Source organism: Lissotriton helveticus, chromosome 2_1 (assembly GCF_964261635.1).
Source record: "Lissotriton helveticus chromosome 2_1, aLisHel1.1, whole genome shotgun sequence".
NCBI lineage: Eukaryota > Metazoa > Chordata > Amphibia > Caudata > Salamandridae > Lissotriton > Lissotriton helveticus.
Window position 1 is genome coordinate 545,974,865 of NC_136059.1, and position 26,567 is coordinate 546,001,431.

The 26,567-nt window shown below is 47.7% G+C and overlaps 1 protein-coding gene across 1 annotated transcript in view; it reads right to left on the reverse strand.

Moving 5' to 3' along the window:
• SCAMP1 (secretory carrier membrane protein 1) overlaps positions 1-26,567 on the reverse strand; it is a 608,538-nt gene that overhangs the window by 258,439 nt on the left and 323,532 nt on the right. The window contains exon 6 of the mRNA XM_078675215.1: positions 21,435-21,594. Within this exon, the coding sequence (XP_078531341.1) occupies positions 21,435-21,594 (160 nt within the window). The remainder of the gene's footprint in view (positions 1-21,434; positions 21,595-26,567) is intronic.

The following is a 26,567-nucleotide window of genomic DNA, read 5'->3' on the forward strand; positions in this document are numbered from 1 at the left end:
AGGTTTAGTGCATCCCGCAATTGTGTATGGGACTCCTTCAAAGCGGCATTAAGGGGGGAGACGATCAGCTTCTCTGCTAGGCTGAGGAAAGATGTCCGGGAAGAGCATGAGAAACTGGTGGGGCAGCTAGCGGAGGCAGAGGAGCAGCATTTGAGGGATATCGCAGGTGGGAATGAGGCCGATGAAAGCCACCGAAAGATACGGACTATTAAGGCGGAATTAAACAAATGGATAGTGCAGAAAAATGCTGATGACGCACAGGGGTAGGAGGTACGAGACGGGGGAGCAGTTTGGGAAACTTTTGGCATTAAAAATTAGACAGGGACATAGTAGGAATATAATATCTAAAATGTATGAAGGGGATCAGGAGTTTGTGGATCCAGAGGATATTCGCAAGGTGTTTAAGAATTTTTATCAACAACTTTATAAGGAAGAGGATAGGGCGGGGTCTGCCAGCGAGATGCTTGATGATCTCGGCCATAATCTGCCGGAGCAGGATAAAATAGCACTCGATAGGGATCTGACTTTAAGTGAAGTGGAAGAAGCTTTGCAGGAATGGTCAGCAGGGAAGGCTACAGGACCCGATAGCATTCCAATTGAGGTATATAAATGCCTGCAGGGTGTGCTAGTTCCTTTTCTGCTGGATCTAGTTAGTGCCGTAATATGTTCCGGAAAGGAACGAATATTATTGTTTTCCATAAAAAAGGCAAGACTAAGGAAGACCCGGGCTCGTATCGTCCAATATCCCTCATAAATATGGACACTAAAATCGATCGCGTCACGTGGAAATATTTGTGGGGGATATTGGAACGGAGGGGCTTTGGCCCTATTATAATGAGGGCTATAAAAGCCATGTATGCCGATCCAGTAGCAAGAATTCAATTAATGGGTGGTAACGAAGAGGAAATTGTCATCTCTCGGGGGACTCGACAGGGGTGCCCTTGTTCACCAATCTTATTTGCCCTGTATATCAATCCATTGGTTCGAAGGATATTAAGGTGTGAAAGCATTAAGCCAGTGGTGTTGTATAGCTCCTATATATCCTTATATCGTGTTAAGTTAGCATAGGTACATTTGAGATTTAAACGCCATTTTTCCTTTCTTGCAACTTCTGCACACGACCCTTAATTGTTGACTTAGCTTTCAACCTAGTGGTTTGCCGTGGTGTATGTGAGAATAATATGTTATTGCTCTGATATCAGTTTTGTTTAATAAACCATGTCTGCACGGAGAGTGCTGAAGTTTCAGGAGCAACACGATATGGTATTGTTATGAGGTCTGATCTCCACGCCTTCATAGTCATAACACAAGTGCAGCCTTTGCCAAATTGGGCTTGAGGCGGGATTGATATTGCTTTGCGCGAGAATTGTTAACACACTTGATGCGGTGCACATGCAGAAGAGAGCTGGTGTATGCTGATGTGATTCCTTCATGCTAGGACACTAAGGTATGGGCCCGCCCTAAAACAACCCAAAGAGACCTTCTTAGCTAATAATATAATATATGTGTTAGGGAGGGTGAGATATAAGTGTTGTTAACTCTTATTCATTACAGCATGTTAACATGCTGTCACCATTCGCTTTTTATGTCTTAGTAACTATGCTGATAATTTTGCTACTGATAATAAGTATACTTGTATTATCTAAGATACTGCGCCTGAGAAGACGGCATTAGTAAATAAACATTTCAAATGCACATGTGTCTTCTTTACTCCATGTTCTGGTTTGTAATGATAATAATATAACGAAAGAGTGTTCATGAGTCCCACGTACCCTGAGGTACTGTAAGTTCATGTTCTGGTTTGTCTAAACATTGGGTGTTTGATATGTCCAATGAGACACTGTAGCTAGCTCGGTAAGGGGTGAGTTGGTTGCTAAGGTAAGTTTTGGGACATCCTAATTTGCCGAGGTTCCACTCCTCTGTGCACAGTTCTGTGTGAGTACAGAAACCCTGCAACAGTGGTGTGTAACGGGTTTGAGACTAAACTGATGGCCTATGCGGACGATTTGGCCTTAATCACAACAGAGCCAGAGTCGGCCATGGCTGCTCTCATAGGGATAACCACGGAATTTGGTCAGTATTCAGGGTATCATCTTAATGAATCAAAGACCCAGATAATTTGCTCAAATAATATTATAAAACGGGATGATAGATATATGGAATCAGCAGTTTATCTGGGGGTTAGGATTAGTTCTACTACGGATACAATTATTAAAGAAAATTTCTTTCCTTTGGTTAAGTCAATGGCGGCAGAGTTAAAAAGAATAGACTGTACACATTTGTCTATAATAGGTAGAGTTAATGTTCTTAAGATGACTATGCTCCTCAAAATACTGTACTTTTTTCGCTCTATCCCGCTTATGGTGGGAGAGGATGTGTCAAAATCTACTGAGGCAGTTTTTGCAAATTTCATCTGGCAGTATGGGGAAAACTAGACGGTCTCTGAAATATCTTTCACTTCGGCAGGATAAGGGGGGCTGGTGGCTCCTAATATTAGATTTTCTCTTGTGGCCTGTCTTTTTAGTCAGATTGCAATATTGCTAGACTGTGCTTCAAATCTGGCAGATTGTCCATTGGGGAATAGATATCCCCCCTCCATTTTTTAGTTGCTTTTAGGTAAGGAAGCTGTAGGATTGCTACTGCGTAAGACTGAAAGACGCTATTACAATAAAAAGCGATATAAAGTACTGGATAGTGCCTAGAAGGTTTGGAAACGTATTCAGAAATATATGTCAATCCCAAAGTTTAACTACTATTCCCCACTCTGGAACTCCAGTTTGTTTCCTCATTTTAGTACTGATAGGCTGTGGAGATCGTGGGAGTGTCAAGGAATTAGAAGACTGGGGGATCTATTTGACAGAAATACTCTGATGAATTTTAACGAGATTCATCGGGAATATGGAATCCCTGTTAAGGCTTTAAATTCCTACACATACATCAAACGCTATCAAGTATCAGGCCACATATTATTCCAGGAGGTAAAATTAACGTGTTTGAGTTAAATCAATATGATTTATAAAGTATTAATTTCAACATTGCAAGATGATTTAGATAAGGTTGAATCGGCTTCGATGCTCAAATTAGGGGACTCGGATGCAGACTTGGATAAGGCGCTACAATTGGCTGGGAAGTTGTTTCGCGCTACAAATTTGAGAGCGCAACATTATAAGACGGTATTTAACTTATACTTTACGCCAGCTAAGTTATATGGATGGGGTAAGTGGGAAGACGATAAATGTCCAAGATGTCTTGTGGGGCCTGCTAATTTGGGGCACATGTTATATCATTGCAATAAGTTATCTGAGATTTTTGCTTATATCAAGGAATTTTGGGAGGGGCTGCTAGGTATCAAAATCAACCTATCCCCTACACTAATGATTTTAGGGTGTGATGGTAACTTGAGGCTGAATAAGGAAGAGGAAGCCTTTGTTTTTATATGTGTGGCGGTCCTCCGGATCATATTGGCTGCAGGTTGGAAGGATATTACGGTCCCCTCCTTTCAGATGTGGCTTTCTCGACTGTTAGGAATCCATAACATCGAGTCCTCCCTGTATGCGGGGAGAGGTAAGAGAATGAGAGAACTAGGGCAGAACACCTGGGATCCGCTCAAAAGGCAGGGATTCTGGTTTATAAAATAAGTTTATGATATGTTGCTATGTGTATCTCTCTATTTATTGTTTTTTTGATTATGACTTTTGTAATAAATGTGTGTGTATAGCCGCCACCTGACTACTGTTTACATTCTGTAATGTGTTTTTTTATTGTGATTTAAATTTGGAACTAGTGTGTTCTTTATGTATTGTATTGATGATGAATTGCACCAGGTATTCAATAAAAATATTGAAAGAAAAAAAGAAAGGCTCACACCAAACACAGAATGCTTTTTGAGTGCCTTCAGTGTATTAATTTAGCTGAATATGCAGTACAGACACACTGAAGAGAAAGGGTTCCTTACTAGCCTGGCTGAAGTAAAGAGCACGCGCACACACCCCCATCCCACACATGAGAATCGACCCCAACAATACTCTGTGCTCCTAAACTGAAAATCATGATGCTTTTACCCAATATTACGCTACATTACAAGCTTCCACCCATGCTTGCTTACCTCCTAACAGGCGAATTTTTTTTAGATTTTTAGAGATATGCAAGTCATACAAATTATGTCTGAACAGCTTTGGAAATAGGAAAAGCCTATATGGTCCAAGGTTGGGGGAAGCAATTTGCACACTTGCCTCCGGTAAAACCCTTGGTCCTGATGGAATACCAATAGAGTTTTATAAGAAATACCCTGACTTGTTAGTTCGGCACTTAGAAAGCATATATCAGATAGCAACTCCAGACTTGTGCCTTCTCCCTTTGCTCAGAGATGCTCTGCTCATTACTATTCCAAAGCGTGGTAAGGACACAGGTGACTTGGCTTCCTATCAGCCTTTGGCTAGTCTCAATTCAGGCAACTCGTCTTTTGCCACTGCTTCCTTCACTCATCCAGATCGACCAGAATGGCTTTGGGGCAGGAAGGAGCACTTCCTTAAGCTTAGCGATCCTTTAGGATTATTGAGTTTGTACACCAGTCCTGGCCTGGTGCAGCATGTAAAATATGGACCTTAAAAAAACTTGTAATTCTTTAGAGTGGTACTACCTATTTGCGGTCTTGGAGAAAAACAGAACAGGCAGGAATATGCTGAGTATGATTAAATTGCTTTACACAACACTATCAGGCCCAATAACAATTCTGAGGGGTACTAAATAGGGTTGTCCACTCTCGCCTCACCTTTTTAACCTCACGATGGAGCCCCTGGCTATCAAACTGCAAAGTGATGGAGAGCATCGGGGCATCCAGTTGGGCGATCGAATGTACTCAGTATCCCTATATGTCAACGATGCCAATGGAGATACCACTGGAGTACTGGCTAACATAGCACTATCGCTTAACACCAAAACAATGGAGTGGTGCACTACCAAGGTATCCAAGGATTAATAATGAAGCTCAATCAATTCCTTCGTAGAAAGAGTCTTTAATTGTATAAATCCAAAGCATAAATATAAAAACAGCCAACGCGTTTCGTTCTTGAAAGAACTTCGTAAGGGGAATTATTAATGTTGGGCAGTGATTTCACTAAGTCGATGGATTCAATAGTTCCTTAAGGTCGTCATTCAAAAGTGTAGAGCGTATAGGACGTGGGCCACCTTGATAAGGGCCAGAACCGTGGCACTATGATTTGTGCGCCTCGGAATAGCACCGGTTGTATGCCTACAACCGGTGCTATTCCGAGACGCACGAATCATGGGAAACGGGTGCAGTCAAATTAGTTGGCTCACGAAAGATATAGAAGAGCATAAGCACATTCCTTTGACGACTCTCTGAGGAAAGCCTGACACAGAAGTAGGGATAGTGTTCCATGGTAAGGAGTGGGAGAGAATATTGGCATACCACCCAGAAGTATCTGCGAACACCAGGTTTAAATGTATGCAACTTAATTAACATTCTGCATTGGGTTTACCTATCACCAACCAAAACCAATGAGTACTTTCCAGATGTGAGCACTTGCTGCCCACACTGTAGTGTATACAGGGTTGAGATAATGCATAAATTATGGTGCTGCCCTTCTTTATCCCACTACTGGTTTACAATCACGTTGCAGCTCACACAGTTTATGGCACAAACCACTCTACACACATCGGAGGCATAAGCACTGGGTAATTTCCCCCGTACTAAATAGCACAAACTAATGGTGGCATTACTAGTTGCAAAGCAATCCATCACCTACCGCTGGAAGGCCAGTAGTCCCCCTGGCTTAATAACATCATTGAGCAGTATTATGTTGCAAAGCAAAAAAAAAAGCACTGAGAAGGGAAGAAATCTGTGGGCTTCGCAAACACATATCGCAGGACAGGGAGGCACTCCTGGTTGAATTCCAAACCATCACATATTATGATAACCTTCAGTCTTCGACGGAGCCATTACCCTAACCTACGCATGAAAAGCCGACATACACAGTGTAATGCTTCCAAGACCAAGGGGTTAACATCTGCAGTGTAACATGCTGACTCTGTGACAGGATCTCTTTAAGGAAAAGGTAAGATGATTTCTCATTGAATGTTTACCCTGAGTAATAGATTTAGAGCTATCTGAGTGTGCTATGCATTTTTGTTTGCTGTTGCTCCTGATTAGCAAGTCAACTAGATATGGAAAGAAGTGGACACCACCTCTCCTAAGGTGAACTGCAACCACCGCCGAAAATTTTGTGAAGACCCTTGGGCTGTTGTTAGGCCAAATGGTAGAACGTTGAGTTGGTAGCATTGTCCACTTATCGTGAATCTTAAAAAACAGTGATGTGCAGAATGAATTGGGATATGAAAAAATAAGTTTCCGAGGACTAACACTGTCAAAGTCTGCAATTGCAAAGCAATGGGATGAAATCCTGTAGTGTTGTCACGTGTAAATGCTCTGACATGAATTGCTTTAATGTTCTGAGATCTAAGGTGGGTCGAAGCGTTTCATCAGTTTTAGGAATGAGAAAGCACATGAGTATACACCCTGTCCTTTTTCTTGAGGAGTAACTATTTCTATAGCATCTCTTTAAATGAGAGCTTGAACAGAGTAGCAGAGTGTAGCAGAGTGAAACTTTTTGGCTGTAAAACATGTGCTTTGGAGGTATATTGGGTGGGTTGGTGTAGATTTCAAGACAACATCCTCTTTGGGCTATTTGGAGTACCCACTGATCTGATTTCCACCAAGTACAGATGAAAATCTTTTATTCACCAACCTACTGGTGTTGTACGCTCAGGGGTAGCCTGGGTGAGTCAACGCTTGGCAGTTGTGCTTCCCTCTTACCCCTATATGTATTGTATTGTAATTGCATTTATATAGTGCTTACTACCCCTGACGAGGCATCAAAGCGCTTTTTGGGCAAGTAGCACGCTACTCTGGAACCCATAAAGGATTAGTGTTGAGTTCGTATAGTGAAATATGAAAGTAATTTGAGTGGTGGATAGGTTAGTCAGTTATTTTGATTCAGAAGGATAGAGGAGGGATAAAAGAGTGAAAAAGGTTTGCATTTATATAGTGCTGGTTACCCCTAATGGGGTGTTCAACCGCTTTTTTCGGCGAGTAGCGCGCTACTCCTGAACCCATATGTGGTATTGCTACCTCATTCACTGCCTTTAAATAGCCCCGGTTGTACGGGTCTTGAAAGGTTTGTTGTTGTGGGCTTTGAAATGTGTTAGTCTGTGGTGTTTGCTCCGATTTGGGTGAACCTCTTGGATAGCACCTATGAAAAAATCCCCTTGCGGTATAGGTTTGTAGCACCCCCATTGATTTTGCTGGACTGACCCGCCCGTTAGCCCTGTGATAAAGCCAAAACTGCGCCGTGTCCAGAACTGCTCCGATAAAGAGGAGCTTCTGAGAGGGAACCAGGTGCGACTTCGGCACGTTGATGGAGAACCCCAGCAAGTGCAGGAGGTCGCCGTTTTCTGGAGGTGGGAGACGACTGCCTGGGGCGAGCCAACCTTCAACAGCCAGGCGTTGAGATAAGGGAAGGCTGAAACCCCTGATCTGCGCAGATGAGCTGCGACCACCGCCCGAGGGGCGCTGATAAGGTCGACAGGACGGGGATATGTAAATAGGCGTCCTGCAAGTCTATCGCTACCATCCAGTCTTGCGGGTGTAGGGCAGACGAGACCTGAGCAAGTGTGAGCATCTTGAACTTCTCCTTCTGGAGGAAGCGATTGACATTCGGAAGGTCTAAGATAGGACACAGGCCCTTGTCCTTCTTTGGAACCAGGAAGTAGTGGGAGTAACAACCCCGACCTTTTTCTGGCGTCGGAGTGCACTCGATGGCCCTCCCACCTGTCCGAGGTGATGGTGCGCCAGTGGGGGAGGTAATGGCGAATCCTGCCACCCACTGGCGTTTGGTGGGCCTGAAACACCGGACTAGGAAGGTTTGGAGGCAGTGGCGGCAGGGGAGGTGGTGGACTTACCCTCCCGCTTGCCCTGTGACCCACTTCGGCAGGGCCCATGTCCGCTGTTGCGCTGAGACTGTTGCTGCGCAGGCCTGTGCCTCTGAAACAAATGAGTTTCGGCGCCCCTTCCACGGCCACGAAAGGAGCGAGAAGCGGAAGGAGTGAGCATGGCCGAAAGGCCTAAGGACTTGGCCGTAGGCCGCGAGTACTTAAAACGCTCCAACGCACGGTCTGCCTTGTCGCCAAAAAGGCAAATGCCATCAACGGGCATGTCCATCAAAGTGTTCTGGACATCCCTGGAAAAGCCAGTTGTGCTCAGCCAGACGTGGTTGCGTAGTGCCACTGTCATGGAAATCGCCCTGCCCAGCGAGTCAGCGGTGTCAAGCCACAACGAATTGTGAACTTGACTGCGTCTCTTCCCTCAACATTAGCTTGGGAGAGCACCGCCCGGGCCTCCTCCGGACACTGAGCAACCGTGTCTCACACAGAATGGGAATAATGGCCCAAGAGGCATGCAGGTTTCACAGACGGCAGCCCTGAACAGGCGGAAGTAAACATTTTCTTCCCAAACTGTTCCAGTTTCTTGGATTCCCTGTCCCGTTGTGCGGAAGGGAATGCGCTCGGGATGTAGAGGCTTGGTTGACCAAGCTATCAGGGGTTGGGTATTGGGAGAGGAAAATGGGGTCGTACGGGCCGGGCTATGGCGTCGGGCCACATTCTTATCCACAGGAGCCCCTGTGCTGGGCCTGGACCAGGTGCCCAAAAGAACGTCGGAAAGTGCGTCATTAAAGGGCAGCAGCCGCTCTGTAGAGGAAGACGCTGGCCGGAGCACTTCTGTCAGGAGGTTAGTCCTGACAGCCACTGTAGGTAGCTCAAGGTGGAGAGCCTCGGTGCTCTATGCAACACCACAGAATACATACCATCTTCCTCCGTAGCCACGGTAGAAAGAGACAGTGTGCCATGTTCTGCAGTAAAATCCAAGTCACCTGCATCTTTCACATACCCACATCTTTCACATGCAGTCCGGGTCGAACTTGCACTGGGCTGCAAGAGGGTCCTCAGACCCCTCCCAGTCCTCACCAACTTGCCGGGCAGGTGGAAAAGAGGGAGGTGGATAGAGAGAGGTATAGAAATTCCCTAAAGGCGTCGAATCTTCATCGATCGACACCGGTCCGGCACCGTCTCCATGTTGGGGTGGAAGCCGGGGACGGCGTCGGCCGAGGACTCAGCCGCAGCCGTCGGTGGAGGTCGAACGAGGCCAACCGACATCGGCTGGGATCCATGCATGGATCCATGGGGGTCTCTCCGCGTCGGCACTGGAGTCGTTGACTTCGTCGGGCCGGAGCAGATGACGCAGAAGTGCGAGAACCCCCGTCAGACCCGCGGGGCCCGAAGGCGTTCAGACAGGGCCCAATGGCCCAAAGACTTGTGCCATTGCCGACAGGAATTCCTGCAACTGGGCCAGAGTCTCCGATGGAAAGGCGGAAAGGGCGGGTAGGCCATGGGCAACTGCCTAGGCTCCGTCGGAACCGCGGGGTGGTACCACCTGCACTCTCAGCTGTCGCGCGCGACAGGCTAGGTGAAGAGCGACAAAACTTCTTGTGCTTCACCCCCCTGACTCCGAGTACAAAGACTTCGTCGAACGATGGTGATGGTGAAGCCGACTCCCAGGGATCCAGCAATTTTCTAGACCGCTCACGCCAAGTTTTCTGAGCCATGGCCCGGCATTCAGGGCACGACTCGGAGTCGTGGTCGCGCCCCTGGCAATAGAGACACTCACGGTGCAGGTCCGTCACCGACATCGTGCGGGGACAAGCCGCGCAAGACTTAAAACCGGGCGTCCCTATACACCAGGAGTCTAAGACTCGATAAAACAGAGACAAAAGCCCCAAAAAGGACTCAGTCAAAAAGTGACTGGGAGTACCACTCTCTACGGATCTGAGCTTGCTGGCGTAGAAAAATAAAGAACTGACGTCAGCGCGCGTGGGCGCGTCCAAGTAGCTCCAACGACGTCATCTCGGCGACTACCACGCCAACGACGTCCGCGGAGCCGCACAACGACGCCTACCGACGCGCAGGGGTACTGCTGATGAAAAATGTCCGGATCCAGTCTGACGCCTGGGGGTAATTCTAAGGTAAGGAATCTATCACATACATGTTTCTTTCAGATCATGTCTCTACCATATAGGGAGTTTTCAAAGGTAAGTAACTTCTCCATCTGATAGAGACAACTATCCACAGATTCCTTACCTCTTACTTTTGAATAGATACCCAAGCAATACCAACCCCGGAGGAGGGACTGCAGGCGAGTTTGGACCAGGAAGTACTGCAGGACAGAGCGTCCACAAAGGCTGTCCTTGCAAACTTGACTATCCAGGCAGTAGGCTGGGTAAATGTATTCACTGATGCCCATGCTGCTGCCTGACAACTGTTGAGAAAAGGAACTCCACTTTGCAACTCCGTGGTAGCAGCTTTAGCTCTGGTAGAATGAGCCCATAGGCCTTCAGGAGGCTGCTTTTTGTCCAGGGCGTAAAAAAAGTTGTTGCAGGGGATAACCCATCGCAAGCTTGTCCTCATCTGCAATGCATGACTGTTCTTTGTACCAACATACCCCACAAACAGCTGGTTGTTCACCCAGAACTCTTTAGTGCAATCAAGGTAGAACGCTAACACTCTTTTTGGGTCCAGACGGTGGAGTCGCTGCTTTTCCTTAGAAGGGTGCTGAGGAGCATATAAAGTGGGCAAGGTGACAGAGTGCACTACATGGAATAATGTTAACACTTTCGGGAGGAAAGAGGCCCTAATGCGAAGCACCAATTCATCAGGACATATTGTCAGGCAAGGAAGCTTTGATGACAAACCCTGCAGTTCGATCACCCTCCTGGCAGACGTGATCGCCGCTAAAAGGGCTATTTTGATGGTATGCAGCCAGTGGGGGCAGTTGTACAGAGGTTCTAATGGAGCCACATCAGGAATGTAAGAACAAAATTACAGTCTCACTGAGGCTTAATGAAAGGGGGAGGTGGGAACATATGTACAAGGCCTTTGAGGAATTTACTTACAATAGGTGATTTAAATAATGAGGGTTGGGGGGCATGTCCAAGATGGCGTCTGTGTAGGAGCGGATTATCGGAGCTACGGCATTCCACCTCGTTCCCTTGCAGATCCCGGGGGCTGCTCTGCCCTAAAACCCCGGTGTTGAAAGCTGGCCAGGGAAGGTACATAGACCGCTTCCTAGCTGAGAGGTGGTGCGGGAGTAGAGCGGCATAACTTTACAGCCGAGAAGCCGCAGAGACAAAATGGGGGCCAGAGAAATCGGAAGGGAATGGAACAGCTCTTGGGACCCAGAGAGGCCTCAGAATGCAGTTTGCCCCCCCACCCCTCTGTGGGAACCACAGGCAAGTGACAGGTGCCTGCAGTCCCGGGCACCATCTGGATGAACAGAAGAGTACTCCCTCAGGCTCCCACTGCCCCACCCACAAAAGACTGGCAGGTGCCGCTCACCTACACCCCTCGCGATGAGCTCCTGGGCCACAACTGCACGTATACTTCAGATGCACACAAAATCGGGCAGTGGTGGGGCCTGACCTGAGCGCTCGGACCGGGTTGCCCGATTAGCATCCAGCCGACGAACGGACCACTGACCGGCCACAACCAGCGAAGCATGTCTTGCTGGGAAGCTGGCAGCACCTCTGGGGTACACACACACACAGACTGCAGCTAAGATCCAGGCATCGGCCCCTGCTCCTGTGCACGAGCAGGCGGACTGCGAAGAAGGGCCCGCGTGAGACTGGTTAACGATCGAGGGCCCAGAAGTGGCGGCCTTTAAGGTGACCGACAAATGGACATAGACCACTCACCGGTGATCACCTTCCGTGCTCGGCGGTGGCCAGGGGGCCTCTGGCACTCATATCACTGACAGTAGGAGACAGCGATCCTAGGGCAGGACTTGGTGGCGCCGGCAGGGGTGGACGGTGTACACCGCCTGCAAGGAGCAGCTGGGTCTCAGGCTTGGACCCCTCACTAGCAGCTGATGAACTGAGGTGGAGATAGCCTGACCATGGTAAGAGGTAACTGTGCTATGGAGCAGACGCAGGAGAGTCTTCGGGCGCTGCCCTTGGCATACACATGGGGTGTGGAGGGATGCTTGACCTGCCCTCTTGGACACACAGGCTGCCATAGACTAACCACTGCAGGGCTTGTCTGTGCATCCCCCACCCCCAATCAACCTTTTCTGCTGGAACTGCACTGTTGGGAAGGGGATAATTAACACATCCCCCATTCGATACAGGGTGGAGGGGAGAAATTAGTTGCCTGGGCCGGCCCCAGGGGCCTCCGAGAGACCACATCAATGCCCCATGCCTGCCATAATGGAGGGCGGAACAGCGCACTAGAGGAGTGGGCCAAACACGCGACCACGGGTAAGCCTCACGCCCGCCGCAGGGATAAGATAAAATGACAAACACTAGGACCAAAAAAAGACTCTTCCATTAAAGATCCCCAAACAAAAACTCCTTGCAAACGGGCGGGACTAGCGTCAGACCCTGTCTCGCCGGAACACCAGTCAATGGGGTCAGCACAGGTCCAACATTTAAGAGAGGACGGCCCGTTCACACGTTGCTTTATAGAGTCCCTCTTTAGCACACTGAGGAACGACACTGCGTCCCTGAAAACAGAGATGAACAAAGACATGAAGGAGATGCGCTGTGAAATCAGCGAGCTGGAACAACAAGTAGACTCTTTATAAAGATCAGGAGAAGCCAGAGAAGAAGAGTTGGAGGCATGTCGCAACGAAATTATGGAACTCAAGGAACGTAACGCGGACCTCAACTATCATCTGGAGGACCTTGAAAACAGGTCCCACAGATCCAATATAAGAATTAAGTGTGTTCCGCTACAGGCTGATGCGGTCCGCCTAGAGGACTTTGTCACACGACTCTTCCGTCAGATCATTCCAGAGCTAAAGGATAATGAGATACCCCTAGATAGAACGCATAGAGCGGTTCATCCATGTCTCAATCACCCTTGGCCCAACAGGACATTCTCACATGGCTCCATAATTATTTTCAGAAGGAGCTTATCATGAATGTAGTGCGCGACAACTCCAGGTCCTCTTTGAAGGGATCAAGATGCGTCTATTTCAGGACCTTTCCCTCATCACCCTTCAACGATGCCGCACCATGAAGCCAATCACAGATTTTTTGAGAAACAAAGGGATGCGATACAAATGGGGACATCCTTTCCGCAGAAACGGAGAAACACGTACACCTCCAGAGGCAGCAGTAATTTTGGGACTGAACTTGGAGCCCAATGGCCTGGCGGGACCTCGAGGCTCCTCGGCATCCCCCCTCCGGGGAGTGGCCACCAGAGGCGCACCAAATCTTGACCCCCACGGGGTGGGAACACACCAACTGCGACAGAAAGCATCAGGTAGAGATCAGCGTTGCTGCAGCACATCACCAGAAGAGAACACTCACTTGAGCAACAAGACGAATGATTGCACTGGGAGCAAGTGATAATTTGCGAACCCTGCTTCCCCATGCGATGTCTGGCGTCGATAGGGTACAGCCGGCTCCTGGCTGGCCTTGCCACATGGTGGTCCCAGGCCTGGCCCCTGGATCATCATGGACTCTAGATTGTACAGTAGACGGCAGCAGCAGAGGACTCCACCAAGTGTCACAATCCCAGATGATCTATGCAGGCAGCTGATGACATGGACCCCTATTACGTAATTACTGTTTTTTCACCGATTGGTGAACCTGTTATTCATGTTTCTTTGTTCTTTTTGACACATGTTCCATGCACCACCCACATGCTTTACTGTCTCGATCCAATACACTTCCGAAGCAGGAGGGCCTCTTCCGGCCTACCGTCAGACCATTACCGCCTTCAGCACACTACCTTGACAACCGTGCGTGTAGTTAGCCTTAGCATGAGGGGCCTAAATTCGCCAGCAAAAAGGATATCGCTCCTGACTCAACTGACGGCAACACAATGCGACATATGCCTATTACAGGAGGCCCACCTCCTAAAAAAAGATAGGAACTGAATGCGGTCAAAGTGCTTTCACCACCAATACTGGTCAGCTGGTCCCAGTAAGAGGGCGAGGGTAGTCATTCTGCTAGTTGCACACTTTCAAGGCCAGGCTCTTCACATGCAGCCTGAAGTCACAGGCCACATGCTATCTGTGCGGATCTCTTTCCACCAATACACTTTCACAGTTACATGCGTTTATGCACCTAATGACCACCTGGAACCTTTTTTCCGCCAGACGGTTGGGACGATCCTCAACATACCAGACATCAATATTCTGATAGGGGGGGGACTTTAAAATAGTGCGAGATGCAGCACTGGACCGGACCTTGCAAAGGGTCGGCTCGGCGGGAGCACTTACCCCACAGAGAATCAAGTGGCTTACGGACATGGGGCTGGTCAATGTATGGAGGACGCTACACCCTTCCACAAGAAAATACTCACACTTCTCAGCCGCACACCAGTCATATGCCAGAATCCACTTCTTTTTAGTCTCTTCCTCCCTACTCTCGATAGTGACACAGACGGACATTCAGGTCGCCTCCATTTCAGATCACTCCCCTGTCTTGCTCACACTGCACTCCAGAATGTGGAGTCTTAACCCTAAATTGCTTTCCTATAACCCCACCATTAAAGAAGTTCAGGGAACTATCTCAGACTACCTCGCCACCAATGACACACCAGACATCCCAATCACACTGTGGGACTCTCTTAATGCAGTGGAACTTCTATAGCTATAGCGATGCGGCTCAACAGGGAGCGTAGGGCTAAGCGAGCAGATTTAGAGGGGTGGTGAGGGGCATGGAGGTTGGTGCACAAGCACACGGGGTCCCACGAGGTGCAACGCCATCGAACTGTTGCCAGGAAACACCGCAAGGCCCTAGATATGGATGCCACAGAATACGTACTACTCCGCATGAAACAGAGCAACTACGCCAGAGGAAATAAAGCAGGCAGGCATTTTGCACACAGGCTACGCACTCAGACATAAGTGCGCCGCGTACAAGTCCTAGTAGATCAAAACCAATACCCCTTGACAAGAGACCGAGATTGCCATGGAATTTGGTCGCTTTTATGCTCAGCTATACAAAGCAGAGCTTCTACAACCAGCGCACTGCACCTTGTATAAGTAGCAGGCCCCCCTAACGAAATTGACAGAACCTGTAGCTGTGCCTTTAGATTCAGATATAACCGTGCAGGTAGTCCTCGGGACAATAAGGAGGCTTCAAGTGGCTAAGACACCTGGGCAGAATGGTTATACGGCTGCTTTTTATAAAACGTTTGCAAAGCAGTTGTCCCCCATTCTGGCCAGGCTATACAACTCCTTCAGCTCCACGGGTACCCTCAGGGATACTATGAAAACGGCCATCATAACTATTCTATCAAAACCTGGGAAGGATCCGCAGCAAAGCGGTTCTTACCGACTCATATCTCTGCTCAACCTGGACGCTTAAATATTTACCAGGATCCTCGCCAACAGGTTAAGAAGGTACATGCCCAGCCAGGTGGCTCCAGATCCATCAGGCTTCACTACGGGGCGCAGATGCAGGGCTAACACAAAGCGATTATTTCATCTAATCAACAAAACCAACCATTCGCAGACACCCATGCTGCTTTTATCAATAGATGCTGAGAAAGCATTAGAATGGGTGCACTGACCTTTCCTACGGTTGGTGCTGGAGGCCGTAAGTCTGGGGCCCCGTTTTCAATGGCACACGCACTCCAACGTTTCCAATATCAATGAGCACGCAACAGGGGTGCCCTCTTTCGCCATTTCTGTTTGCGCTCTACATTGAGGAGCTGGGGAGCGTATTCGCGGGCACCCACTTATTGAAGAGGTATGTATGGGTGGACAACCGCACAAGATAACACTCTATGCAGTCAATGTGCTGCTTGCTGTTACTAGACTATGTCAGTCGCTGCCCCCATGGCTGGAAGAGCTGGCAGCATTCGGGGAGGCATTGGGGTTCACGCTAAAATGTTCCCCTTTACATAGGCCACACAGGGAATCTCATATTTAGTTGTCCATCTGCTCCCCACTGTTGGTGCACAATTACTCCTCACTAGTGTCTACCGTGCACGCACTTATCCAATCCTGGCACTGGGGACCCATCTCCTGGTCGGGATGAATAGGAGCCTATATCTAATGCAGGCGGTCCCGCTACAGCCTACCCCTCCGCGATGAAGACACTACAATGCATACTAGAGTCCTTTATCTGGGGCAGCAAGAAAGCCAGCAGCGTGCATATTTACAGAAGCTAAGTGTGGGTTAGGTAGATCCCACCTAGCGTGTTTCTATCTAACAGCATAATTGAATTCTTAGTGGAATGGCAAAGGCCCCTCACAGAGAAACACTGGGGCTTTTGGATCAGGCGGCAGTCGGCATCCATATTTGAAAGATACCCTGGCTCCCGCGTAGGAATCGTCCCCCGGGAGTGTACATCTCTCCAGTGGTCAGGGCCACAGTTGGGACCTGGGACAGAGTAAGTAAAGGTCTCTCCAGCCCGATCCCCTCTCCTCTTACACCAAGCATAGGAAATACAGACTTTCGCAACAGCAACGCATAAATCAGGATACTCCCAGTGGCAAGAGGCCAATTGAAAAACGCATCAGGGATCTTTTTGATGAACAGGGAATGCTGGACTTCGGACTCCCAGACTCTGAGTGGTGGCGGTACAAAGCAGTTCGCCACTGGGTGAACAAGCCAACGGTGCAATCTCATGCGGGAAGTGCCCTTACACCATTCAAGTGATGGCTTCTGTCTCGGAAGGACGACCGACGCCTGATGTCAGACATTTACACTTATTTAAACAGTTCTACAAACTCTCTACTTTCACCAGCCTGGACAAGGTGGGAGGCGGAACATGAACAAAAATGAAGAGATAAGGAATGGACGGACATTCTGCTTAGGGCCTGCACACCGGCATGCAGCGCGGCCGGAAGGGAGACACTCCTTAAGCTAGTGCACTACTGGTACTATACACCCACCAATTGACTAAGTAGAAGACGGGGGCAGGCGATAAGTACTGGCGTCAAGGTGGCCATTTGGTATACTATCACACCTGTTGTGGCACTGCCCCAAACTACACCGTTATTGGTCACAGGTGCTCGCAGATGATCAAATGTTCTACAGAGCTACCCTGCTTCCCCAGCTCTTGCTAGGGCTTCCTAACGTACACGCATACCCACTACGTTCCCCCAAAGGGAGGGCTATCACACTGGCCCTATGCGCAGCCAAGCAAGTCTGTTTATCAAAATGGGGAACCGACACCACTCTCGCACACCTAGAATGGACACTGGGACCTATTGGGTATGGAGAGGCTAACAGCAATAGCAAGCCAATCCGAAGACATGGGTCCCCTGCCTAAAATACGTATCCAACACCTTCCGGGAACTCATCTGCCCCATTTATTTGCGCATTCTGTGCCTCACGGCAAGTGCACAACCAGACACCTCAACCGCCACATAGTGGGTTCAGGGACAGTTCAGTCACTCTTTACTCACACAGGAATGGCATGTATTGTTCATTGAAATTTTGACATTTTTAGTTAAAATGTAATGTTCTTCCCCATTTTGCCCTTCCCAGCCTCTTTCTTCGCCGGCCAATGGATGTAGACTAAAGACCTGTACACTCTCTTTAAACAATAAAAAACTGCTAAAACCCTAAATAATGAAGGTTGGTCTGGCACCCTCAGGAAGGCAGATAGGGCCCAGTGCAGAGCCCTTCCTGGGCAAAGGTCAAAATAAAAAGCAAAACTTGAGAGAGGGAGGCAGAAAGAGGATCAGTAGGCCTTTATGTTCAATATTTTACAAATTTGTTCCACTAGCAGGCATTCAAGGTGTTCGAGGAGGGCCGCAAGGCTGCCAAAATAACATTGCAAACTTCGGGAGGAAGGTGCTATTAACTGCCACCGCTCAATATCCACACAAGAAGGCGTAGATTTGACAGGTTCGGGTGGAGGACCCTCCCCTGATGCTGTCACAGAAGATCCTCCAGAAGGGGCAACCTGATCGGATAATAGATCAATTGGAGAAGATCGGAAAACCAGACTCTCCTTGCCCAGTCCAGAGCCACAAGGTTGACTTGGGCCCGCTCGCTACTGATGTTCTTGAGCACTCTGGACAGAAGAGGTATGAGCAAAAAGGCATTTAGAAGGACTGAGCTCCACTCAAGACGAAAAGCATCTCGGAGCAAGAGCCGCCTTGGAAATTCCAGTGTGCATAAATGCCGACGTTGCATGTTCTCAGCGGAACAGATTTAACCAAGGCTCTCCCCATTCTTGAAAGAGACCTTGCACCACCTCCGGATGAAGACGCCATTCGTGATGCGTTAGGCGTTGACTGCAGTTAGTCTGCCCTAGCATTCAGAGAACCTGCCAGGTGTTGAACCACCAGGGATACACCCTGCTGTTCCAGTCATGTCCAGAGATGCAGGGCCTCTCTAAAAAAACGTCTGCGACCCCACCCGCCCGGGTTGTTGCAGTACCACATGGCGGTGATGTTGTCAGTGAACACTTGAACCAGCTTTCCCTTTTTGAAGGAAGAAAGGCTTTCAATGCCAAAAAATCGTTCGGAGCTCCAGTAAGTTGATGTGGAGTCTTGATTCCACCGGAGACCAGAGTTCCACCTCTCCCAGATGGCCGCCCCATCCTAGGACAGACCCATTTGTCACTACTGTGTGATCTGGTAGGGGAAGGGAGAGGGTCTGACTCTGACCCAATCATGGTCGGTCAGGCACCATTGCAGTTCCCTCAGAAGGGAGCGAAGAGCCAGGACCTTAGCTGCCCTTTGCACCACAATAGCATATGAAGCTCCTTCCAGGAGAGGTATCCAGTCCGCTGACCTCACCCAATTCCTCATACCAGTCCATTTCTTGGTAAGGCTGGTCTTGTGAGGGATCCAGAAACCCTTCCCAATTTTCATCCATTGCTAGCCCTTCAGAATAAGGCTGAGGAAATGACCTAGGACCGAAGGGTTCTGATGGCGCAGGTTCTGCTCTGAGTCATAGGGAATTCGAATGGGGCTGGCATTGCCAGGGGGCGCCAGCGGTGTAAAGTACAGCAAGGTTGCAATGGCACGACCGGCGTCAGTCGGGTCCATCACCTGATACATGAGGGGGAGGGCACTTGGTGCCGGAGCCGCAGGCGCATAACCCAATGGAGCCCCCTCTGAGCCTCCGGGGCCCGAAGACAAGCCAGTAGGGTCAGTCTGCCCAAATCTGAGGCTCATGGCATCATACAATTCTTTAAGCTGGGCAGGGGTTGCTCTGGCTACTGGAAAGGAGGGGAAGCTTGCAGCTGACCCCGGTGCATATCCAGAAGAAAGAGGCCTAGAACACGGAGTCTCCTCTGTTGCATGGACCGGTGGACGGGGAGAAGTCGAAGCACGCTTCGACTTCTTATGTTTTTTGTGCTTTTTACCTGACCGACTCGATGACCTCGAGTAGGTGGACGAAGATGTAGAACTCCTGGAGCGGTGCCCGGACCTTCCATTCGACTGTGTCCATGAACAACATGAAACAGGTTTGAAACCAGAATTATTCTTAGACATGATAGAAATGCCTACACACCAAAAAGCAGACAACAAAATGGTTAAAAAAACTGTCAAAAGTGACAGGGTAGCTCTCTTCATAGGTCTGCACTGGCTGACGCGAAAAGAAAAGAACGAACATCAGCTCTTCAAGTTGATGCCAATATAGGCGATGAGAATGTCATAACACCGCAGACTATGAGGTCACGCGGAGCCGACCGGTGCCACCTTCCAGCGGGTAGGGGTATTGCTTGAATAAAAATCTTACGAATCGAGTCGGATGCCTAGGAAATTCAAAGGTAAGGAATCTGCGGCTGAATGTCTCTATAAGATAGGGCCCAAAGGGAGCAGGGGATCTTTAAGCCTTCTCTTGGCTCTATCTGGGATGGATGCCAGACTTTTGGAGTAGTGTGCCTCAGCGACATATTTTCAAGTATTTTATCCCCAAAACTGGGGTCAGTACACACGGCCCTTAGCGCCTCCTGTGTAGGAGGTGCTGACTTCTTCAGTTCAAAATGTTCCTGTTATCATCAGAGGCCTCTAATGAGAGTACCTCTGGACTAGGTGATTTTTCTTTGTGGTTGGATCACAGGCACAAATATGGTGACAATCACATAGAGATGCTGCAACATGCACCTCCAGACAACAAATGGCATCAGATTTCACGCGAAACATCGAGAGGGTCTGTTTCTCTGAAAATGCCTTATGTTTCTGACCTTTCCTGACTCTGCATTCTCGAATAAACCCTGTGTCTTACTCCTGTATTTGTTCCGAGTCTTTTTACACCTACAAGCTTGCCAAAAGGCACTATCAGACTCCAGGTGATTTGGAGCAAGACAGGACCCCTCATGCGGATCCAACCAAGGATATATTATATATGTTATAGTGTGGGCCGAAAAGAAAGTCCACTCCATCTGCCCACGCTCCTCAAGGCCAAGTCCTCAATATGATCAACTTGGTTGTATGAAGTTATCTAATTGAAGACGTCAAAATATGATTTTGAGGTGTTATTTTTTTCTGAGACAGATGATACAATACAGGGCTCGAGGCTCACACGCAGAAACGTGATGGTATTCAAACCATGGCTTCTCCCGTCTGAACCAGATGGTGGGGAAAAAAGGGGGAAGCCCAAGCGAGGGAGTCACTCCACTCATGCTGACTTGAAACTTCTTCTAAGAAAAACAACCTGTAATGTCCAGGCCCAGCACAATATGGCAGGAGTATGAACAGCATGTGCAGGTACACCAAAACATGCTACAAACATACATTTTTGAGTACCTCTCGATTGGTAAAACAGCATATACAGCAGTGCAAATAAAAATGTCCAAGTTTTATCAGACACTTTAAACTTATTCAAAGTATCATGTGGGAGATGGCGCATAGTGGTGGTTTACATACTAGATATATGGCTTTCCTAGTTCAATATACTTTTTCTACTGAAAATTAGCATAAATACTTAACTACAAATTCAAATATGTATGGATAGATGGGTTCTTTGTGCACGTGTGAAAAGAGTGTTTGGTGGATTGTGTTTGTGAGTTAGCATGCACCGTGTCCAACTATGCCTGTACGTAGATCTAATTTTGTACACAAAATGTAAATCTAGATATTTTTAGTTGCACCAATGTTTATGTACCAGCATTCTCATGAACGTAACCCACCCTCTACTGTGGCAGTTTTGCTTTCAACATACTTTCTAATCATGATTTTCAGTATTAACAATTACAAAGCAATACAATGGACTCCAGGTTTTAATCTGGGTTGTAACCTAATGCTAAATGACATTTACATGTTAGAACAATCACATAATAGCAAGATAGAGAATCCTGTTAAAAAAAGAAAGAAGGGAGTTAAAGAGGATGAACAAACATTGGACATGAAGGTGCTGCAAGTAGGACAAGAACATTTACCTGAAAGCTCCATATAGCGGTCTATACCAGCAGACAAATGAACATGGGGTTAAAAGCATGAACCACAGGATGGCCAATCCAAAATCCACTCCTCGTGCAGGATCCACACAGAACCAGGCCAGGCAGCCAAATACATTTACAAACAGTGTGACTGCATGGACTAAGGAATAAAAAGAAACCACATTTTAATACATATAAAAAAGAAGCAAGTATAAGGACAAATATGTTTTCTTCATCATATAAAAGTTCAATCAAAATTCATCAGTGCATGACAATGGGATATTTCTCCCCAAGTGTGAGTTGAGCACATTCGTCCTCTGTATTTTTCAAACAACATGCTGTTAACAAACATGAACCTGGTGGAGTCGGAGAGAGGAGCTTATCGGTTGTGCTAGCACACAGCATTTAACAACTGTTCAATGAAAAAGGTCAAAGCCAAAATGATGTATTTCAGTCAAGGAAGGAACAAGTGTAGATGGTTTCAATAAGAAGACCTATTACTCACACTAGGAGAAAGAAAGCACAAATTAATTCATGTGGCACAATGCTTAATAAGTTTAAATAAGAACTATGGTTACCACTTTGCTCCTTTAGAAAGCCATACAGGGCCATAGCCTCTCAAGCAATATCGTATGATGCGTCCACTGGTTAGTGAAATACAACCAGGTAGGAGGGACGCACATGGAAGCACAAACTAAGCCTTCAGATACCTAATGAAGCGGAAGGGCTGGAACAGTTGCTCAAGTCAGCTTGTGGCCTGCCAATACCAGGATGCAGGGACAAAGCCCAAGGCATTGTTTAATCTAAGAAAAGAACTGCAAAAGGTTCTCACGGATGAAGGGTATCTGAAACGATCAAAGAAATTAACTAAAAATGTAAATGTAAACATTACCTCGCTGGATTTCACAGCATTGTTCAAGAGCTGATCTTTGCCATTAGCTAATAAACAGTCTAAGAAATATTATGTAGGAATTCTAGCAGACACTAGTCGACATCTATTTGGGTGAGAATCTACCCCATAAAGCAAGATGCTTCTACACTCTATGTAGATTGGGAGCATTTCCATTCCTAGAAGTTATAGCCTCTTATATAAAACTTGGCTGCTGGAGATGAAGGTTGTCGTTTTTGTGGACAAGGGACTGAATCCATAAAACATCTTGTACTAAACGGAACGGCCTTATGAAAGAAGATGGCCAACTGTATTAGGTCACTGTTATACAGGTAAGATATTTTTCTCAATAGCACTTGGAAAGAAGTATTCTTCCAGTCATCTCAGGATCAATGAGCTGATCATTTTGCCATAACACTGTAACTAAACTATGCTTTAGATAGATACAGGATTGAGGGGAGCGAATAGTCAAACAATACAATTTCCTTATCAGGATATTATCCATGTACTGTATCTGTTGCCTTCAGTCCTTTGAGGTATTGATATCAATGCCAGAGTTCGCAGAGGGTAAAAATACAGAACATCGGTGGATCAGGATGCTTATATTAGTCATGGGTTTATTACGATATCATGTAAATATATTTCTCATGAAGAAAAGCATAAATCAAAGATTAGGTTTATTAAAAGCATGCCTGGCTCTACATTCAGGTAGTATTCTTTAGATCCATATGATTCAAAGAGATATGGATGACAACAGGTCAGTACCATGTGCAAATTTCCTACCCAATCGTGACAAGTCACACTCCATGGCCTGTGTTATATGTAATACAGTAATCTAAATTCGGCTATAAACAGATTTACAGCCAAATCGGGATTCAAAGTACATGACGAAACCTCCAAATCTGAATATCCTCCTTCACATTTTGTCAGGTAAAACTCCATGCATAAATCAGTGTGGAGACAACAATTTTCCCCGTTTTTCCCCTATTACCAGCTACCGAATTTATAATCTGGATGTATCACCGTAATCACAAACTGATAATCACAAAAAAAAGAAAGTAAACATGTTACAAAAGAGAAGCAGAACCGAGACCGTCGCCGACCATTGCAGAAACCCAGGACCCACCACAACCTTCCCGTCACAACACCACCGCACCCAAAGCCCTGCAATACATCCTCCTCAACATCCACTCCCTCCACAGACACGCCACAGAAATCTGGGACCTCCCCTGCAACACCAGCCCCGACGTGGCCTTTATCACAGAAACCTGGATGAACGCCACGCATTGGGACCAGCCATCCCCGAAGGATACAAGTTCACCAGGAAACACTGCCCGGAGGAGGCATTGCCATCGCCCACAAATCCTACCTCCGACTGAGCACCCACACCTACGAGTCCACAAACCTGATGTAGCACCTACACTTCAAGATACAAACCAACCCGACCACCACCCTCCGGGGCACCCTTATCTACAGACCCCGCGTACCTTTCTCCGATACCATCACCAACATCATCACCCCACAAGCCATCACATCCACTGACTACACCTTGCTGGGAGACCTCAACTTCCACCTCGAGAACCTCCAAGAGCACAACTCCACCTCCCTCCCGGACAACCTCCTTAACATCGGACTCAAACAGATCATACTAGAAAACACACACTTATCAGGACATATCCACGACCCAATCTTCACAGCAGGAAACTCCATCACTTTCAGCCACACCTCTGAACTCCCATGGACAGACCATTGTTGCATCCACTTCACCTTCAAAACAATCATTACCCGCAAACCTCCACACCAGTTCCCATGGATAAACTGGAACAAGACACTCGACAACCAGCTCACTGCCTCCCTCTGCGGCTCCACTCCAACCACCACGGACAACGACCCAAACGCCGCAGCTCGAACCCTGCACAAATGGATGACCGACTTCACAAACACCCTCGCCCCCCTCAAGAAAACCACCAACACACACGCCAAGAGAGCTAGCGAGTTCGCCACAGAAATTGGAGAAGCCAGACAAACCTGCAGACGCCTCGAAAAGATTTGGAGGAACTCCACAACAACAGTAGCCCATGACAACTTCAAAGCAGCCACCCCCGCTCACCACAAGCTCATCAGAAACACAAGGAAGAAAGCACTCCAGGACAGAATCTCCACCCACGCACAAAACAGAAAGGAACTTTTCAGCATCATCAAAGAGTTCGCCCAACCCAACAGTGAGACTACAGACAACCCCACCCCCCTCCCAGGACCTCTACAACAAGCTCAGCTCCTACTTCCACCACAAAATCAAGACCATCTACGACAACTTCAACAATGAAAACCAACACAGGGAACCCACTGCTCCCACTCTGAGCACCACGCAGCAAACACTTGACAGCTGGACCACTCCCACTACCGAAGACACCCTGAAGACAATGAAGTCAAACCACAATCTTACTGAACAGCTATCGCCGTCAGAGGCCTACAGAACCCACACGCTTCCCAAAGAAGAAACCTAGGCATCTCCAAAACGATGGACCATGTCCTTCCCTGGTGCACCTAGGCCGAAGCAGATCACTACACTCCAGATGGCACAATGGCAACATCACTTAAACTGATCTCCTGGAATCTCAATGGACTGGGATATAAGATAAAAAGGGGTATTGTGCTACAGTATATCAAGAGATGCCTACCGGATATCGTTCTTCTCCAGGAGACGCAACTGGTCGGCAATACTTGTAAGGCACTAGATCACTGGGGATACAGACTATTTTTTCACTCTGGCTTTACGTCGGGGTCCAGAGGGACAGATATACTCCTACGCAAGAACATCCCCTTCATTGTGAACAACACCCACACAGACAAGCAGGGCCGCTTCGTGGTCATGACTGACAGCTGGGAGGGAAGGGACATCAATATCTTGGGGGTCTAGGTTCCCCCGGCACTATACAGGCTGGCACTCGCAGACTTGAGTACAATGGTACTAACCTTACCCGAGGGCGACCTGATAATAGGAGGGGACCTCAATATGACGCTCTGTGATCAAATAGACCGTCACCCCACCTCGAGGCTTTCCACTGTCCAGAACACACTTGGCAGAATTCATGGTCGTTTTTGGACTGGTAGATATATGGCGCAGGCTACACCCTCTTACACTCCAATACACATTTCGCTCAGGGGCTCACAACGTTTTTTCCCCAAATAAATCATATCACACCAGGTGATCAACTACACAACTTCACAGAGGTGCGACATTTGGCACAAGGCATTTCAGACCACTCCCCAATCTGGACACAATTAAAGCTAGGATTACTTACCGCTCGTAAAACTATCTCACTCAACCCATGGTACCCAATAGTCCAGAGTATTAGGGCCGGTCTCCTCAAATCCACCAAGGACTACTTTAGCAAAAACATTGGCTCAGTGGATTCGCCACTCGTACTCTGGGAGGCCTTCAAAACGGTAGTGAAGGGGTATGCGCTTTGCCTAACGGCAGGCAAAAAAAAAAGAAAAGACAAAGCAGCTTGAAACGTTGGAGAGAGACCTGCTTGCCCTTGAGCAATGGCATATACTCACCCCTGACGAAAAGCTCGCACACACACTTGATGTTAAACTGCAAGAATATAGAATTCTGCTCAGTGATACAGCCAGGGCAATATCTCTAGCGACAAAATATATGAATATGGGGATAAGGCGGGCAAATTGCTTTTGTGGCTTGACCAGCGAGAAAGGGCGAACTATTGGGGACAGCATTCAATGTAGATGACAAGACATTGAGGGTGCCCCAAGAGATAGCAGACGCCTTTGCGGGCTATTTCTCTGCGTTGTATTCTCCTACGGCATCGGCCACAGCCGATGACTCAAGGGAATTCCTGGGAGATCTCCGTATGCTCAAACTCTCCTTGGAGAAACAGCAAGCTCTCGAGGCTGAGCCTACAGACCATGAAATCATGACTGCAATCCATACTATACAACATGCGAAGGCGATGGGGCCCAACGGCCTACCAATCGAATTCTATAAACTCGTAGCTACTAAGGTTACCCAACACTTACAACAAATGTATCTCCATAGTAAGCAGTGGGGCAGTTTGCCCAGAGACCAAAGATTAGTCTCTATTGTAGTGATACATAAAACGGGGAAGCCATCTGTGAATCGGGGCTCCTACCGACCTATTTCGCTACTCAATGCGGAGGTCACAATCTGGGCTAAAATATTGGCAACGTGATTGTTACAGGTTGTCACCAAACTAGTGCAC